Raw genomic sequence first — 19,095 nt, 5'->3', positions numbered from 1 at the left:
CTTGGCAGAAGTCCTTTAATAACTTATTTTTAATTGATAAAGAATTAAGCAGGTCATTACCATTTGGGTGGGGGGCCGTTTTAGAAGGGACCATGGAATTAGTTAAGGAACTTTTCCAAGAGCTCAGGAGCCTGCCAGATTGGCAAGATAACAATGATGTTTCTAAAATAAAAATGCAAATGAAGTTAAATTAAGTCATTGAGGTGGGCCTTAACCAATATCCTTGTAAGAAGAGGAGACTGGGACAGAGATAGGCACTGAGGGAAGACCATGTAAAGGTAAAGGGAGAAGATGGTCATCTACAAACCAAGCAGAGGGGCCTCAGAAGGAACCGACCTTACTGACACTGATCTTGGACTTCTTGCCTCCAACACTATGAGGAAATACATTTCTGTTAAGCCACCCAGTCTGTGGTATCTTATTATGGCAGCCCAAGCAGACTAATTCACGTAGCTTTGGAATCAGTCAAAAGTGTGTTAGAATTTCAACTCTTCCATGCAGTAACTGTGAAATCTCAGGCAGTTCACCATCTGAACATCAGTTTTTTCTCAACAGTAAATAGAGATGATATAAAACTCTCATACATTTCATACATTTTTCATCAGAAGCTACAGGTGTGATCTTAGTTGCCAAAATGTAGACAGGAATTATAGAAAAATATAAACAAAGTCCCTCCTGCAATAAAATAGGCAGAGAAGAGTCTGCACCAATAAATAAAATAAATTTTAGACTTATAGAACTAGGAGTGATTTATTAAACCATTTATACTAATAAGGAAGAAGCTTGTTTCTAATTAATTTTCTTAGCCTTTTAAATGTATGTTCTCCAGTAAATGTCTTCACTTGGAGAACAACTATCTAATAATTATGGTTTTTGGTCAGGCACATTAAAATTTAATTTGACATTCTGAATTTTGATATTTAAATTATTGATTTCTCTAGCAATCAAACTTCCAACATGGAGAGGGAAGACATCACTAAAACTTAACTACTTCTTCTACCTCCAGTTTTGCACAAAGGGAATGAAACAGATCACAAACCTGTTTACCTACAAGCATTTTACAGTCGATATAAACTTACTATGTTTCCTTACATCCTCATAGGAAGCAGGAACAGAGTTACTGTGAACCTCTAGGTTCTGGGATTTTAGAAGTGAGCACATTAGCACTCAATGTGTATTTTAAGGACTTTTTCATGTGTTTATCAATAAATGGAAGTAAGCTGAGGTCGAACAAGCCAAGCCCATAACACCAAAATATAAAACCAGATGTAGCCTTCCTTCTGAGTCTTGTCCCCACTGTGCACGATTAACCCCCGCTCATTCCTTCCTAGCAGCGGAGAGCTGTTCCCTCTTTGTCTCTCCATCACAATCTGGCACGATATGTCTCCACTCAGTAATCTTGAGTCTGTAATGTTACCCATCCTGCAGCTGCATCTTCGAGTCTTTCCCCAATGTTCCCCTTGCCAGGCCTTCTCTTCCAAAGCCCACTACACCTCCCCTTCTCAATTATTTATCTCTTGTCTAACTCCCTATGCAATACAGCTGATCCCACAGTGCAACAGTCTCAAGAAATCCTGAGCAGAGGATGAAAGGAGGAGAGAATCAAGACCTATTCTCATATCATGCCTCTGGGAGTTCCTGGAGCATGCTGTTAAAATTTTATCGTTAACCTGACAATTCAATGCCTCCCCAAATCCAGAATTGACCCATAATCAATAAACATTAAAGTCTTTGGAGAAGGACCCTAACAAACCAAAAATAGGAAAAGGTTTGATTTTCTAGGCTTCTTTTATAGTTGACTTTTCTTCAAGGAGAATGTAAGCAAGATAACTTGCTTTGAATTAAAATACGATTCTTCATTGCAAATGGTTATTTACATGAGCCTTGCTTCCCAAAATCTCATTAGAACAGAAATTACTACAATATCCTCACTTAGCTCCTCTCAGCCTGACACCTCTTCCAGCAGAAAAGACTGATTTGTGGTGATTATAAATGGCATAAATACTATAAATTTCCAGTTTGCCCCATGTCTTGGCTGAGTATGGACCCTAAGCTGGAAAAATCCCTGAAGAACTCACAGCTTTTTGTACAACGTGGACTTCCACATGAAGAGGTTCACGCAGAGGAAAAATGGACAAAACACCAACAGCATCTGCCACAATGGAGATTTGAATATATAAGTGACTAAATTGTGACTGAATAATTTGATTTTGGTCTTTTGATTGCAAGGAAAGAAGGCACACTTGAGCTAAAGTTAAATTTATTGTAAAGATACCAACAGGTTTCTGGGTTTACAAGTAGAGAAACCAAAGTAATGTCAAATCTGAAGGAAACTGTAACGAGCCCTTAAGAAGTAATGTAGCTACATGGTCCCTTTCATGGGCCAAGAATTGTATCTGTAGACGCCTGGGTCTTTTTTCATCACAGTCATCTGTAATTCTAAAACCCTTTCCGTCTGTAATTTCATATCTTTCTTTGGTTCAGGAAAATTAATTTTTCAATTGTAATTTTTTTCTTCCATTTGTGCCTTTTCCTCCTTCTGGGATTCCTGTTGTTCATAAGTTGGGGCTTCCAGATTTATCCTCCAACTCTCTTACTCTAGAACAAGATCCATTAAACCTCCATCTTCCCAGGTTCTCCCATCTACCCTTTCCAAACTATTAGTAATACGTCACTTATCGTTGGAAATACTACAGAATTTGAATAAGGCCATCTTCCAGTACTACTTAATAGCAAAACACTCTTAATTTACTATGACAATTGCATAATTAAAAAGATAAAGGAATACCAACAATAAGTAAATATGGAAATTAGTTAAGGATGGCACAAATATAGCAAGTATAAAAATAAATATTAATGAATGCGCTAAATTACCCATAAAATAAGTTTCCTCTGAATTTCTTTTGGGACAGAACATGACCCCCATCACTTTTCAAATAATGCAAGCTGTACAAAACACATTAATCAATGTCTATCATTAATCACAACATAAATATAGAATATTTTTAGCTATGTGTCAGAAAATCTTTAAGTGCCAGAGTCTAGAATCAGCTCCTTTTATTGATTTTCCCCCTACAACTAACGATAGGAGAGAATGAGGGGATATGAGAAAGAATGTCTTCTCCTCTGAGTGTTCATTCTTTAGAATTAGAGAAACTCAAGTTAAGAGTTAAGCATCGTAGTCAAAAGCAAATAGGAAAACACCTAAACTTTTCATTGGTAAACATTTTTAATAGGAAAGCTGCTAGAAAATTTTTAATTTGTCCATTTCATGGCTAAAGAACATCATTTACATGAATAGTGAATTTCAGAAAATAATTGGGCACTTTACACAATGAGAACATCTGCGGTCACCCCAGGAGTGATGAAATTATGGGGCTATCAATCCTTGTGCTTCAGGGCACATTTCCTATAGTATTTCTATAATATCATCAGTTACACTCAGATGTTTATTTCCCTCTAAATACAACTCATTGAGGGGATTTTAAGTACATCGTGGCCAAATAGTACAACAGGAAGGTAAAATCTTCAAAGGTTTACAAAAATATTTTAGAGGAAGTAATTGAAGAAAAATAATAAACTTTTGGGGAAGGTTAAGAACAACATTCCTTCATTTGGGTGTTTTTTTTTCACACACAGAGATTGACAGAGAGCAGAACTCAGAATTTTTTACAAGAATGAATGAACAAATAATGAACAAATAAAGAACAAACTTACATGTAGCTGGGTGCAAATCCCAGCCTCACCAATATTGATCTTGAATGTTTTGCTTATCCTCAGTTTACTCATCTTTAAAATGAGGTAAGTGTACCCACCTCTTCTTGTTATTACAGGATTGAACTAAGTAATGTGTGTAAATGAATAAATTCATTGCTCAGAACAGACTGAACACTCAACAAATAAGTCATTTTTAAAAATATTTATTTATTTATTCTTAGAGGGGAAGGGAAGGAGAGAGGGAGAGAAATATCAACGTATGGTTGCCTCTCGTGTGTCCTCCGCTGGGAACTGGCCTGCAACCCAGGCATGTGCCCTGACTGGGAATTGAACTGCGATCCTCTGATTTGCAGGCCTGCACTCAATCCACTGAGCTACACCAGCCAGGGCAACAACAGTTATTTTAAGAGCTTTCTTGGAATTGATTTAGCTAATTTTGGATCAAATGGATCTAACAATTAAATCATCTCAGTATATTTCATAATAGAGCAAATATTTGTATGTTGCCTATATTATACTGTATTCCATTGAGTCTCTGTGAAACCAAATGCATATTATGCTGCAGACATTCCCTAAGGCTATCTTTTATTTGGAACTAAGCATACCTTTTCTGCTGATAAGCAGACCTCTTAGATGGTGTCTTAGATAGACCTCTCAGACAACTTGTTTGGGCTGCATAACAAAATACCATAGATTTAGTAGCCCATAAACAGCAGAAGTTTATTTCTCAGAGTTCTGGAAGCTGGGAAATACAAAATCGAGGTGTCAGCAGACTTGGTATCTGGTGAGGGACTGCTTCCTCATACGGTAGGAGGGAGCAAGGAAGCTTTCTGGACCACCCTTGTGAGAGCACCAGTCCCATTCATGAAGGCTCTGTTGTCATGACCTAATCACCTCCCAAAGGCCCCACCCACCTCCTAATATCATCATCTTGGGGGTTAGGACTTTGAGTAATGACTTTTGGAGAAACATAAATCTTCAACCTATAGCAGATAATTTACTGTGATAAGCAAAGTTCAAACTCATAAAAAGAGTAGCAGCTGCTGACATCGAAATGTTCAAAGCCCTGGCCCAAGGCTATGTGACTTTTGACCAAATGCATATAATCATCATGGAAAGGACTGTAATTGTGAATGGTACTAAAATTTCTAACAGTTTCTTAACAGCTACCTACTTGTTGTTAGCAATTCTCTTGGGACTCCTAAATTAGATGTACCCTGCAGATACAGATGTCCCAAACCCACATGAAGAAATTCTATGTAAACAGAGTACATAGGCCTTTGAACTCTCTGGACCTGACTGTAGCATTTGTGATTAGTGTAACTTTAAATAATGAGAATATTTCCCCCCAAACAGTGATCAAGTGCTGTTTTCATTGAAGAAAGTGTTGGCAAAATAACCTAGCTTATTGGACTATTTCTCCAAGGGCAGGGTTATAAAAAGTCTATTTTTTTTCCCCTGGGAAGTAAAGTGGCTTTAAATTACAAATGTAGCTGCATATAATCAAATTATCTCTTTTTTAGAAGATGGAAGATGGGAGTATTTCTTAGAATTTAGAAGAAGTTTTTGTCATTTATTTCATAAATCATTCAGCAAAAGACAGCCATGTACTATTTCAAATAAGTTACTAGCAATTCAAAATGTCACTTGACTCAAAGTTTTTTGTTTTTTTTCCCTTTATTATCAACTCAACAGTTCTGCAGGCAAAGGGCAGGACCAGCTATCTCCGGAAACTTTTGGGGAGAGGAAGAAGGCCTGATTGATATGTGAGGACTAACACCAGAACCCCCTATAACCCCTTCCCATCACCATCACTTAAGGAAACAGAAAGAACCCACCCACCATTCTGAAACTGGGGTAAATGCTCAGGCCACGTGACACTATTTGAATAAGGCTGATTGGAGTCAAATATTGAGACTCCACACTGACACAGTGATTTATCTGGAGCTCTTTACCGAAGTATGGGCGCTCAGAAACGGGCAACCCATTCCTACCTCGACTGAACCAAAAGTCCTGCTGGCCTTGTGAAAGCTTGACCAGATGCTGAGAGCGGCCTGAGAACACGGCTTTGGGAGTCAGGGACAGTGAAAACGGTACAGAGGCACGTTTAACCCATACCTTAAGACGCCTCTGTGCCCAGCCTGAATTTAAAGCGGGAAATGAAGGGACATAGATTTAAACTGATATCGGTGAACCTTTACATCGGTCACCTAGTTTAAATCTCTAGGAAGTCGATATTATTAGACAAGAGGGACTGAGGGTGAAAGACTGGAAGAGACTGGAACAGACTCTTGCCTCCGGCGCCGCCAGACTCCCGGGATGGGGAAGTGCCTGGGGCAGGCTTCAGTGGGTTCATGATGGGGACAAAAGCCTGGCTGCCATACAGAAACCTAGGCATGAGTGAGGGCCTGCCAAGGCTGCCAGCAGCGGAAGAGGGTGGTGGTGGAGGGGGGAGGAGGCGAAGGGGGGTGTCTGTTGTGGTCGGCGGGGAGATCATAGATGGAAGGCAAACGCAGATTGTTGGAGAGAAGGACCTGCCTCCTCCGCCAGCCCACTCGCTGCGTGGAAGGGTTTCTCACGCCCCCTGCCCCTGGATGACTGCACCGGATCCCGGTCGGAAGAAAGCGGGGCGAGGATGAGTCATATCGCCTAATTCCTCCTTCCGAGTCCCCTCGCCAACGCACGCCGGCCCCCTCCCGACTCGTGCAGCCGGGAGCTAAGACTTCCCTCGTCCTCAGAGTCCTCCACCAAACCCCCTGTGGCCTGCGGAGACAAGAGAAGGACGGGGCGTCTTGCCAATAAGAGCTTCGCTTTCTCGGCTGCCGCCCAATAGGCCCCTGTTTACAGGCGGGGGCGGGACTAGGAGGGCCGGAGGGGGCGGTCCCAGACGGGCGCCCGGCGCAGAGACGCCGTAGCTCACAGAAAGAGCGCCTCGCTCCCCGGGAGTCTGCGTCTGGGCGACGCGGGAAGGCATTGCCGCGACTGCAGCCGCCGACGCTGGCCAAGGTGCTGGACGAGACAGACCGGTCGGCCACTCTGCCAGTTCAGCCACCCGTTGCAGCCGCAGCTGTCTCGCTTCCATCCGGGTCTCCATGGAAGAGATGGAAGAAGAGTTAAAATGCCCCGTGTGCGGCTCCTTCTATCGGGAGCCCATCATCCTGCCCTGCTCCCACAATTTATGTCAGGCGTGCGCCCGCAACATCCTGGTGCAAACCCCGGAGTCTGAGTCCCCCCAGAGCCGTCGGGCCTCGGGCTCCGGGGTCTCTGACTATGACTACCTGGACCTGGACAAGATGAGCCTGTACAGCGAAGCGGACAGTGGCTATGGCTCCTACGGAGGTTTTGCCAGCGCCCCCACTACCCCGTGCCAGAAGTCCCCCAATGGCGTCCGCGTGTTTCCCCCAGCTATGCCGCCACCGGCCACCCACCTGTCACCGGCCTTGGCCCCGGTGCCCCGTAACTCCTGTATCACTTGTCCCCAGTGCCACCGCAGCCTCATCCTGGATGACCGGGGTCTCCGCGGCTTCCCCAAGAACCGCGTCCTGGAAGGGGTGATTGACCGCTACCAGCAGAGCAAAGCCGCGGCCCTCAAGTGCCAGCTCTGTGAGAAGGCTCCCAAGGAGGCTACCGTTATGTGCGAACAGTGCGACGTCTTCTACTGCGATCCGTGCCGTCTTCGCTGTCACCCGCCCCGGGGTCCCCTAGCTAAGCACCGCCTGGTGCCCCCGGCCCAAGGCCGTGTGAGCCGGAGGCTGAGCCCGCGCAAGGTGTCCACTTGTACAGACCATGAGCTGGAGAACCACAGCATGTACTGCGTGCAATGCAAGATGCCCGTGTGCTATCAGTGCTTGGAGGAGGGCAAACACTCCAGCCATGAAGTCAAGGCTCTGGGCGCCATGTGGAAACTACACAAGGTGAGTCTTAAGAAAACCCATTCCTGACTCCCCGCACCTCCAATCTTCCGGGCCTGCAGCAAACAGACCTCTTCTTTTGCGCACAGTGCATCCCAGCGGGGGCGCAATGCAGGTGCCTAAAACATTTGCTTCCCCTGTCTGGTGCATTGCAGGAAGCGCAGGGAGATCTTAGACGGTGCACCGGGGAGTTGACTAACCCCAGAGAGCTGTTGCTTAGAGCGGGGATGCTTAGAGCGGGTCTCCCTGGGCGCACTGTGAGCCAGGAGCAGGGTGCCCCCGCTTCGCTGCGGATATGCAGCTTGCGGTTGTGGCCAGCATGCAGGAAAGCTCTGCGTAACTGGGCAGAGCAGCACCAGTGCCGAGGACCACCAGGCCCCTCCGGGGCAGCGAGGCTCTGAGGCTCTGGCCCCGGCGGACCCCCGGGAGGAGGAAGACGCTGTTGAGTTGCGGGGACCGCCAGAGGCTGGAGCTGTTGGATAGGCAGGCGCTGTGAGTCATGGTGTGGGCGGGAGAAACGCCGCAGGCGGAATACTGATGAGTCCCGGCTGGCCCAGACCCCGCAAACCCTCCGGAGAGGCTTCGGATCCTGCTGCTTTGAACTCAGGAGACAGAGGAGTGGGGTGGGGAAATTCTATGGTCGCCCTGGTAACTTGGCTTGGAGGCTTAGATCTCGACCCTTCCCAGACGACCTGTAGCTCGAGGAGCAGGAGCTGGGGTTTCAGTGCAATTTAGGCCTGAAGGCTGCAAGCGTGTCTCCCAGAGAAACCCCTTCCTCCCTACCACCCACACACCCATTTGTCCAGGATTCAATCCTTTCCCTCTTTTCAGTAGTTGTGGGTGCAAACTTTGACGCACCTGTTACCAGATTTACATTCCTGGTCTCTTTTGAGGGCGCTTCCACCAAAGCTAGCTTCCGTGTTAAGACATGCCACTTCGCTGCTCAAAATCCACCAATTGTCCCCCACGTTTCTCATACGATCCTTAGAATGGTCCACCAGGATCTTCATGACCTGTTCCCCTTTGGCCTCATCGACCTCATTTCCTGCCACTCATTCCCTGCTCCAGCCACAGTGTCCCTCTTGCCGTTCCTCAGCCAAGCCCAGGCACCTTCTGCCCCAGGTGCCTCAGCGTTTGATGATCCCTCAACCCAGAACGCCCTTCCCCCAAATGCTATACCCATACTGGAGAGGCTCGCTCTCTTGCCTCCTTCAGATCTTTGCTCAGATGTCCCCTTTGCAGGGAGACCTTCCGGACCACAGTGTGCCACCACTCATTTCAGATACCCGTTATTTTCCTCCCCACTTTATGTTCTCAGTAATGGTTATCGCTATCTGGAGTGCTATGGATTTTAATTATGTCACTTTTGTATCTCTGTTGCTTCCCTCCCCCCCCCCACTCTAGAAAATAACCTTCAACAGTAAATAGATCTTTATAATGCTTAGAAGGGCTTAGAAGGAACGGAAACACTCTTGAGGAGATGTACATAAAGTTGACTTCTACTTTTTAAGTAATCCGCTTAGTTGGGGGTGTGAGGAGCAGGGTAGATTGTTATAGAAAGGGTTTCTTCACATCATTTAATTGCAAGCCCAAAGATAAGGCAGGGCCTAAAGATGGTGGTTAGTCCTCAGCTGTGCCTCCATTCAGGGTTTCCCAGCATTCCTGGGAGATTGGCCTTTGAGAGGCCATTGATATTTTATTTACAGAGAGAATTTTAAAAATCACCACTTTCAGCAATCAGGGAGGGTTTCTCAACTCAATATTAATCTAATATTGAGATTAATATTAATATTAATATATATAATAATATATTAATGTTAATATTAATATTAGTCAATATTTACAGTCATTTGTAAATGTGGATCGCATTCCATATATGTTCTTACATATAACCTATTAAACCATATTAGTCCTGATGGAGATCTAATTTAGAACAAATTTGAACCCGATGAGGCACATGCCACTATTTTGAAAGTGCTTCAGTTTAAATGTTTTTAAATGACAATTTTGAAAGTTTTGAAAAATTTAGTTAACAGCCAGTTTTTATTTCCTTTTGTGATTTCATTCTTGAACTGCCAACTATGTTGCATTGCCTTATAAAACTTGGAACCAAGAAATTAATCACCCTGTCTGAGGGTCCAGAGGGGAGAGAGGAGAGAATCATAGGGGAAAAGGGAATGGACTCACATGAACAAGTATAAAGGACACATGGACAATAACTAAGGGTGGGGGGTGGAAAGGGGAGGGAGGCGGGGAGCATGGGGTGGGGGGCGGGCAGGGTTGGGAATATAAGACAGAAACCTGTACTTGAACAAGAATTAAATAAAAATTATATTAAAAAAAGAAATTAATCACCCTGTCTGGAAGAAAGAACTTAGAGCCATACACTAATTAGGATGATCAAACCATAGCATTATTTTTTCTATGAACAAGAGCCTATACTTTATCCAATAAGACTAAAAGCAAACTGTAAATCTGTCTATCCCTGTGTGGATTTCAAATGTTAAACTGTCTCATCGGTAGTGGAAGCTGTGAGTAGAAACTGTGATTGGGGCCTGGGCTGGTATTTGGATGTCTGCTAAAAAAGAATATGTTAAAGCCCTTGAGATTTGACATAAGTATGCTAGCAAGGCAATGTTGATTACTTTTCTTTAAAAAAAAGATAATTTCTTATCTAATCTTATGTAGATTTTTTTCCAAAATAGTAAGCAAATGTACTTTTGTTCAGTCAATGCCAGTATTATTAAACTGCCAAGAAAAAATCAGGCAGAAGGATGACAGATTTTAACTTTCATTTACCATCTGTTGATGAACAACAAACATTACTCCCCCACCCTCTCTCTTTAATAAGGTAGTTAAAATGTTAACACTGTTTTTCTCATAGTCTATTTATGTTCTAGTTAATGATACCTTTATTCCCACAAAAGGTCATGGACCAAAATTTCTATGCTCTTTAAAACATAGCAGAGCAAAGAATCACATGGAGTAACCCTTTCAAAGTTGGACAGTTAGTTATCCACATGGGTGATTACTCAATCTGAAAGTTTTCATTAATAGTCTGCCATATTAACCAGCCATTTCCAGTGATAAAGAAGATCTGTGAATAAATATTTTCCTTGGGCACTAAGTTATTATCTTACGCACTCAAGACAAAATGACTAGTTTTTTAAGTGGTTTTAAAAACAACTAGTTAAACTTCATCAGTTGTCAGTTGATCAAATTAAAGTACTTTTCAGTATATACGACCTTTAAAATCCATGAAAAATAATGCATGAAGTGGCTTAACAAGATAAATATCTGGTAACAGGTTTTATTTAATATCATCACTTGCTATATATGTTTGGTTTTTTTTTTTAGCCAACTTAAGTTGATATAAAGAATTGTTTCACAAAAAAATGATTTTGTAGAAATTAGAATCATTATTTACTTTGTAATTTTAGCAGTTCACATTCCTAAATCTAACATTCTTGAATTCCTCACATGTTTTGTCAATTATTGAATCAGTAATATATTTATGGCCATTCTTTTGTGTATGTGCTGTTAAGCAAGGATTTTTTTCTTGCTTTGTATCCTAAATACTGACTATTCATTCTGAATTTCTTTAAAGATTTATTTATTTATTTATTTATTTATTTATTTATTTTGAGAGAGAAGGGAAGGGAGGAAGAAAGAGAGGAAGAGAAGTATCAAGTGTGGTTGCCTTTCGAGTTGGCCCCCACTAGAACCTGGCCTGTAACCCAGGCACATGCCCTGACTGGGAATCAAACCTGCAGCCCTTTGGTCCGCAGCTCACACTCAATCCACTGAGTTACTCCAGCCAGGGCACATTCTGAATTTTGTCTCAAAGTTATTTCATACCTTCTTTTTGTTGATGAAGATTTGCAATTTAAACAACACTTAAAATACACAGTTGTTATGCTTTGATTTTCAAAGTATTTTGGAAAAAATATCTGCTCTGTAATATGGTGACATCTCATCACATATTTATGTAGCAAAATGTGTTATTTAATGTAACTAAATGACATTCAGTTAACTCTGTATCAGCGGTAAACACAATATAATCTAAGATGTTCCTGTGGTAAATGTAACAGGTAGCATATGTTCATGTTTTATGAACTTTTAAAAAGTTCACTTCTAGTACAATCAGGACATTCTGTGTACAATGTAAACTTTCTTAGAGGCATTAAGGAGAATATTATAGAGAAATAAATTTTTCCTCTTTGTGCAGAGACATAACAGAAAGAACTAGATGAGAGGAGATCCAGGTTCCGGCCAGATGCTGCCACTTGGTAGTAACTTTAAACAAGTTTCGTTACCTCTCTGTGCTTCCCACCCACAAGGATGTAAAGGAGCCAAAAGTATATTTTGGAGGCATTTTGAAAAAAAAATTAAATGTGTATAACTTACTAATTTCAATTTGACCCAAGAGAAAATTTTTGCATAAAGCAGAAGTTATTGTCTCACTAGTCAAGAAATACTACATAAAAACCTCATCCCCCAGCTTGGAGAGCTTTGCTGGCTTTTTTCAGAGCACAGAGTGCAGCCCAAAGGCCACTCTGGAGGTTGGCCTGAAAGAGTGAGCCGCATCGTCATAGGTCCAGAGAGAATACTCAGTTGAATCAAGCTCAGGGTATAAGAACATTACACAAAGGTTTATGTACATAAACGAAAATATTTTGTTTTTCAATAACAGCTAAAATGTTAACTGATATGACATATTTTTCAGATATTATTATTACTCTGAACTATTAGAAGTTGTTTTTTCTGTATATGCCAAGAAAACATGCTATTAATTGGAATTCAGGGTCAAATCACAGTTTGCATAAGAGAAAATTATTATATCCATCTGTTATTAAGTAATAAAATAATGCACAAAAATTACCTTTACTATTAGTATAAGAAACTACACTTCTCTCACCGAAACACTTTTCAAACTGTGTGTATGCATATAACTTAACCTTGGTACAGAGGGTAGAATTCATTATAAGATAAATGTTTAAAAACAAAATAGCTTTAAACCAACTATTGTAAAACCAATAGTTGTACAACCAACAAAGTATTGTTGGTTGTAAGCCTGCTTACAACCAAAGTATTGTTGGTTGTAAGAGGAATTTCATGGGAAATGAAACAAAATCAACTCCCAAAGGAGAATGGAACTGGAAAGCTAGAAACTAAGTTCACTCTGTGTATTCGTCAGCTTGGACTGTTACGTTGTAGTAACAATTTCCAAATCTCAACAAATTACAACACAGCATCTGATTTCATACTCATGTCAATGCTCACGGAGAATCAGCAATGACCCTCCTCCACATCCTTCTTATTCTTGAACTTAGGCTGAAAGGACATATTTGAGGTATGCCAAACTTACGCAGAGGAAGGAGAGCAAAGCAGAACCTCTCAATGACACTTAAAGAGCCTACTCAGATGTAACATTGTCTCTCCTGCTTGCATTCCATTGGCTGAAAACAGTCATGTGGTCAAACCTGATGTTCAAGTTGTAGGAAACACACTCTTCCAACAGACAGAGGCACCAGAAATGAGTCCTATCGAGGTGGGCAGAGAACATTTTGAACAAATAATGCAATTTGCCACATGCTTAACTCTGTTATCTCTACTTCTCTTTCTCGGGATGGGGTTCTTGGCCTGCCCAAGGCCTTACATGACTCCTCCACCCCCAACTCAGCAGGACATTTCAGTTCAAGTGTTCACTCTCATCTAACTAGCATCTCTGTGTCTCTGAGTTCACATTTTCAAGTTTAGAGAAAGCATCTGACTGACTGAACTTGAGTCAGGTGTTTACTGATGACTGTCTGGGTCATGGCCACACTGCTTTGGTGAGATGAGTGCAGAAGACTAGGAGGAGACAAGTGAGGCATTCACCTCCGGTGCAGGACTTAAGAGGGCACCAAATACGATTTATAGGTTTGCTTTTCTTTTTTTTAGACAGAAATGACATAAGAGAGTAAGTAGTGGAGTTTTGGGGGGTTGGAATTTTAAATATCTTTATCTCTGCAGATCTAAAACATTTATAAGTCTACCTTGGAAAACATACAAATATGTTTAAACCTGTAAGCAGGTATCTGCTTTATGTTTACTTTCAGTTTTTTCTTATACTCTTTGCCAATGCAGTTAATTGAAAGAAAATACATGTATGCCTGTTCAAAAATATATATGTGGCTCTGCCTTTTACCATCATATAAAAAGGAATATATATGAACTGGCAAAGCCTATTGTTTAAGAATGGATTTAAGCACTGCCAAATAAAATTGTTTCTCATAAGCCTTGAGAAACAAGGCTAGTTTGACCACTAGTTCTGGTCAAAGAAAAAACTGTCTCTTAAAGAGTTAGCATTGAAAGTAGAATGCTAAACATCGTTGTCTGGTGTGGGAATAGCCACCTCTGTAATCAGCCAGTGCACATAGATGGCTGATTCTCATCTACTGCTGATTCATTCATGTGAAGCCAATTTTCCAGCCAGACAGCACCAGTTCAGCTTTATTGAGATTTTTGTTTATCCTATTTTTACTCTTACTTTGCTTGCAGCTGGCATTTTTAAAAGCAACTGCTTGACACCAAATATTTATCACTCCCTCCTGGCTCCTGGACAAGCCTGGGAAAGGCCACGCTGCCCTGACCTGTGGTGTGTGCATCAGGCTAAACTGTTACCTGTTCAATGAACCAGGCAGGTTGCGGAGAGAAATAAATGTGAATGTCAGAGGTTAAACAGTTTCTACCTAAAAAGCTTTTTGACTTTGTATGGAGCTAATGCCTCAAAGGTTAAATATACACAGGTTCAACTGTAATTACAATTCACCAAAAGCCAAAGGAAAATAACTCGAGAACATAATCTACCATTTCTGATCATCTGCACATTCATTTCTTTTCATCCGTGCAAATACTCAGGAGCTGATTCTACTGTAGATATGTGTAGTCCATCACACAGTGGTGATCCTGATACTCATACCATCACCCAGATGACATACCAACATGTGAAATTGATAAAATGGTATAATTTATGCTATGCCATCCTCCCTGCGTGTATGAAATATTATCCCCAGAATGAGAGTAAGATAAAATCAAGTGTAAAACTAGTCTTCCATCCAAACTAATAAATCTTACATGGCACAGATAAATCTGCAATGCTTTTAACAAGCAGGTGTAGTATTGATTGTATTGCCCGTCAATCATCTGGCCAAGACTTAGCGAAGAAATATGATAAACACCTTTCAGCACACAATCAATATAGTATGAAGAAGCTTGATGTTTACATTGAACTCGTATTATCTGACAATCTTCTGCCATTATGCAAGCAAATCTGACACTGGCAGAATTAAAATCTATTTAGTGTTAAATAAATTTTTCTCTACTTTCCACTTTGAGGATCAAGAAATAGAGTATATAGAGACTGGCATAAGTACCGATTTCAAGCCGGCTTCCATCAACACAATAAGGATGTAACTACCATTTCCTTACAGTTTAGAAACAGCACCTTTACCCCTGGACAAGGACATGGACTTCTGATTCCTCTGGTCCCTCATGCGAAAATGTTGTGGCAAAGTTGGAATCGATAGTAAGGTCCTGCTGTGCAGGTATAAAACATAGCAGTCAAACTATTGCTAGCAACTGGCCAATCAATGCATACACATTTTACATGAAATTTTAAAATCATAAAGCCAAAGAGAAATGTAATGCTTCTGTCATTGAGGATATCTTTGATTCCTGTTTTCTGAAAGGGCTGCGCAATCTTACATTTCTACCAGCATTGTATAGGGGTTGCAATTTCTTCATATCTTCCCCAAGGCTCGTTATTGTCTGTCTTTTTGACTAGAGCCCTTCCAGTGGATGTGAAGTGGGGTCCCGTTGTTGTTTTGGTTTGCAGTGACCGGAGATATTGAGTATCTTTTCATGAGCTTGTTGGCTATCACCATATTCTTTTTAGAGACATATCTATTCAAATCCTTTGCCCGTTTTTAAAATTGGGTTACTTTTATTGTTGAGTTGAAAGAGTTCTTTTTATATTCTGCGCACTTACTTTTAAAATGGAAGGGACAGGGATGTGAGCCTCTTATCTATCAGAAAGACTTAACAGGAAATAAAAAACAGATATAGAGCTGAAAATGAGGAAAAACTTGTCGAAAGTGACTCACCAAGCCCTGGCTAGTGTGGCTCAATGGATTGAGTGTCAGCTTGGGAACCAAAGGGTCACCCGTTGATTCCCTGTCAGGGCACATGCCTGGGTTGCAGGCCAGGTCCCCGGGGGGAGGGGGGGTGTCCTAGAGGCAACCACCCATTGCTGTTTTTCTCCCTCTCTTTCTCCTTCCCTTCCCCTCTGTCTAAAAACAAATAAATACTGGCCTACCAGAGCCTACTGCTAATTTCTTGCCCCCAAACATTTATTAGCCAGTTCTGAGGCAAGATTTGAATAAGTTCTACTAGGACTGGCTCCTGACAAATAGAAAACATGGAAAAGTCCTAAAGCAGGATGGGAAAATAATGTAGTTATCAGGCTCCCTGGATATGATGGCTGTGTTCCCTCCTTACCTCTAGATCCACTTTTTTTGACTTTGATAATGGGTGGCTGTTACTTATGGGCTACCAATGTAATATTCAAAAAAGTCACTTTAGGGACCTGACTGGCATGGCTCCGTTGGTTGGGCATCATCCCACAAAGAAAAAGGTTACCAGTTCAATTTCTGGTCAGGGCATATGCCTGGGTTCCAGGTCAGGGTGTGTATGAGAGGCAACCAATTGATGTTTCTCTCTCACACTGATGTTTCTCTCCCTCTCCTCCTCCCTCCCTTTCCCTCTCTCTAAAAAATAAATACATAAAATCTTTTTTTTAAAAAGTCACTTTAGGGTGTCAAGATGGTGGCTTCTTCACTACATTTGATGAATTATGAATTTGCAAAAAAGACATTGGATCTTTGAGATCATTTGCCCAACCTCCAAAGTCAAAAAATAAATGCCAGAACACTTCAGGAAATTGCCATAAGTCACACAGTACGTATTATACACCCACCCCCCAAAAACCCTGCTGATTTCTTAGAACTTGTATTAATGTTTATGAATATCCAAGGACCCATTTCCAGCTGTGTGTGTGTGTATATATGTATACACACACATATATATATACACATCTATATACACATATATATATGTGTGTGTGTGTATATATATATTCAATAGAACATAGTTGAAAACTAAATCTTTGCTTTGGAGGCTCTCCTATGCCCTCAGACAACTATAATCACAGGGTTTTTCCACAGCCCTGACCACAACTATCAAAGTTCACTTTACCCTTGTTGTTCTCTCTTTAAGGGGATATTGTATATGCCTGTACAATTGAATTAATGTTCTTTCACTATAAATGAAGTTTTTTTTTTAACATTGGCTTTCAAGAGATAGAGCCTTTGCTCATGGATCCATTAATGGTAGGAATTTCAGGATGAGGATGGAAAAGGAGGAATCTGTAGAGGTCAGGGTTTGCTTTGTCCCTCACACGGGGCAGGGGCGCGCGGCATGGCACGGCTGACGCCTTTCACCGACTGCCCGACTGGCTTCTGCTCTAGGCATTAGTAGGAAAGAAGCTGATGGGATGAAGCAAAAGAGAGTCTTCTGTTGCTCCTCTCCCCTTCTGGCGCACTACTGGCCAGTTCTGTTGGCTCCTTACTGACCACCAGTACTTTCTCCTTCTCTCCTCTGCCTGTGGTTTCCTGTGAATCTTCTGTCTGTGAGCCCAGATTTGGCTTCAGTATATGAGCCGTCTTTCCTGATCATCTCCATGCCTTGTTCTGAGCGGTGTGTCTCCTGTCTGCTCATCCAGCTCCAGGACCTTGACCGGCAACTTCAGGGGAGACTCTCTGCCCAGTCCGTCTGGCTGATGCACCTTCTGCCTCCAGCCTAACACCGGCTTTCCCGGCCCTGGCCTCCTTCCCAGTGAAAGTCCCAACCCTAACAGCTCCTCAGATCATACCGTGTGGGCGGCAGCTTCAGGGCTGGCACTGATCCCAACAATAGATTATTGTAATGTACTTGGCTGATCACCTATAATGTTAAAATAAGATTATAACATGTATATCTGGGTGGTATGAAATGTACTCACATAACTCTTTCCTTTTGAAACACGCCATAAAATGATTTAACTACCTACAAACATAGAATTCATTGATATATAGCCACCACTGAAATTAAATATGATGGCTATTTAGTAGAACTTGGAGGCCCTGCTTACGTTAAGAGCAAGAAGTATAGAATAATTTGTAAATTTCATCTGCAAAACATGGAAGGAATGATTTACTTGGTAGAAGATTATTTCCCAATTTGGAGGCTAGCCAAAGACTGGTCAATTGCTGTCTTCTGAGTCAAACCAGAGAGTTCAATTATATTATAATTTTAGTCCCTCAAGTCTTCTATTAACTTTTATGAGAACAAAAGCATCAGTTCATTATTTTATATTATTTTGCATGTTGTTACAGCTTTTGGATTATGAACAATTAGTAAGCTTTCTAAAACTATATGTACAAAAGTTATTATTCTGAGATATAGCCATCAAAAATTAACTTAGTGTTTTAGAGACATTTTAAATTAGTATGTCTGAAGGGATTAGTATAAAATTTGCATATGTATTAGAATTGAAAATTAACTTCATTTAGTACTTCTTTACATCTTCTAATTTTCTTCAGGGATTAAATTATTTTTATCAGTGGCATATTAAACCTACTACATTCCTTCCTACCGTATTGTCCCACAATCTTTCCAGCTACGTTAAAGAATCTATATGGCCTATGTTCAGAGCTCTATCCTCGCTGTAACTCCTTCAAGGCCCAGTGTGGGATGGGTGGGGCCCTTACAGTTGTGGATCCAGACTCAGGATACTGAGGGTGTAGCATGAGACCGGTGGTTGTTCAGCAGGCATTGAGCTCCGGTTTCATTAAGCTGCTCCAGTGGCAGAATTCACACAGTGAGGGAGATTTCCAGTTGGATCATATAAACAAAGCACTTTCATAGGCCCAGAAAGAGGACTACATAGTAGTTACACAGATAATGGTGTGTGACTATTTTAATTCCCAAGTGCCTCTGAGAAGAACTGCTTCTTGTAACATATTAAAACCAAGGTCATGGAGGAGTTGTTGCTACAACAAGATTGGCTGTGTAAACTGTGTTACGAGTTGTGATTTCATATCAGTGTGTTGTCCACCATGAACTATTTCTTTGTTTAACAGTGAGAATCATTAGAATTGAGTTAGGAGGACAGCACTGTGCATGTTGAAGCTGAGACTGAGGGCCAGGACTTAAGTCTCAGAGCTCATGATCACCTTTCCTCATATTTTAAAACACCTTATCAAGGTAACCATGACACCTCCAGGAAATGTGAGACCCCTTCCTCCCTGTGCCTCAAAATAGTTGATCACATCTGCCACTGTGAGGTTGCCGCATCAATGCCTTGTTGGCTGAGAGCAAATGACGA

General features: G+C 41.6%; 1 protein-coding gene across 12 annotated transcripts in view; it reads left to right on the top strand.

The window, feature by feature from the left end:
- Positions 1 to 6,622: 6,622 nt before the first annotated feature.
- Positions 6,623 to 19,095, top strand: part of TRIM9 (tripartite motif containing 9) — a 102,462-nt gene continuing 89,989 nt past the window's right edge. For all 12 annotated transcript variants that reach the window (XM_037054289.1, XM_037054288.1, XM_037054286.1 and 9 more), the window contains exon 1: positions 6,623 to 7,631. In XM_037054289.1, coding sequence (XP_036910184.1) covers positions 6,810 to 7,631 — 822 coding nt within the window. In that variant the 5' untranslated portion in view covers positions 6,623 to 6,809. The remainder of the gene's footprint in view (positions 7,632 to 19,095) is intronic.

Source organism: Sturnira hondurensis, unplaced genomic scaffold, assembly GCF_014824575.4.
Source record: "Sturnira hondurensis isolate 20B ecotype Veracruz unplaced genomic scaffold, ASM1482457v3 Scaffold0008196, whole genome shotgun sequence".
Taxonomy (NCBI): domain Eukaryota; kingdom Metazoa; phylum Chordata; class Mammalia; order Chiroptera; family Phyllostomidae; genus Sturnira; species Sturnira hondurensis.
The sequence above is the reverse complement of the archived record's forward strand: the minus strand, read 5'-3'. Positions and strand labels throughout refer to the sequence as shown.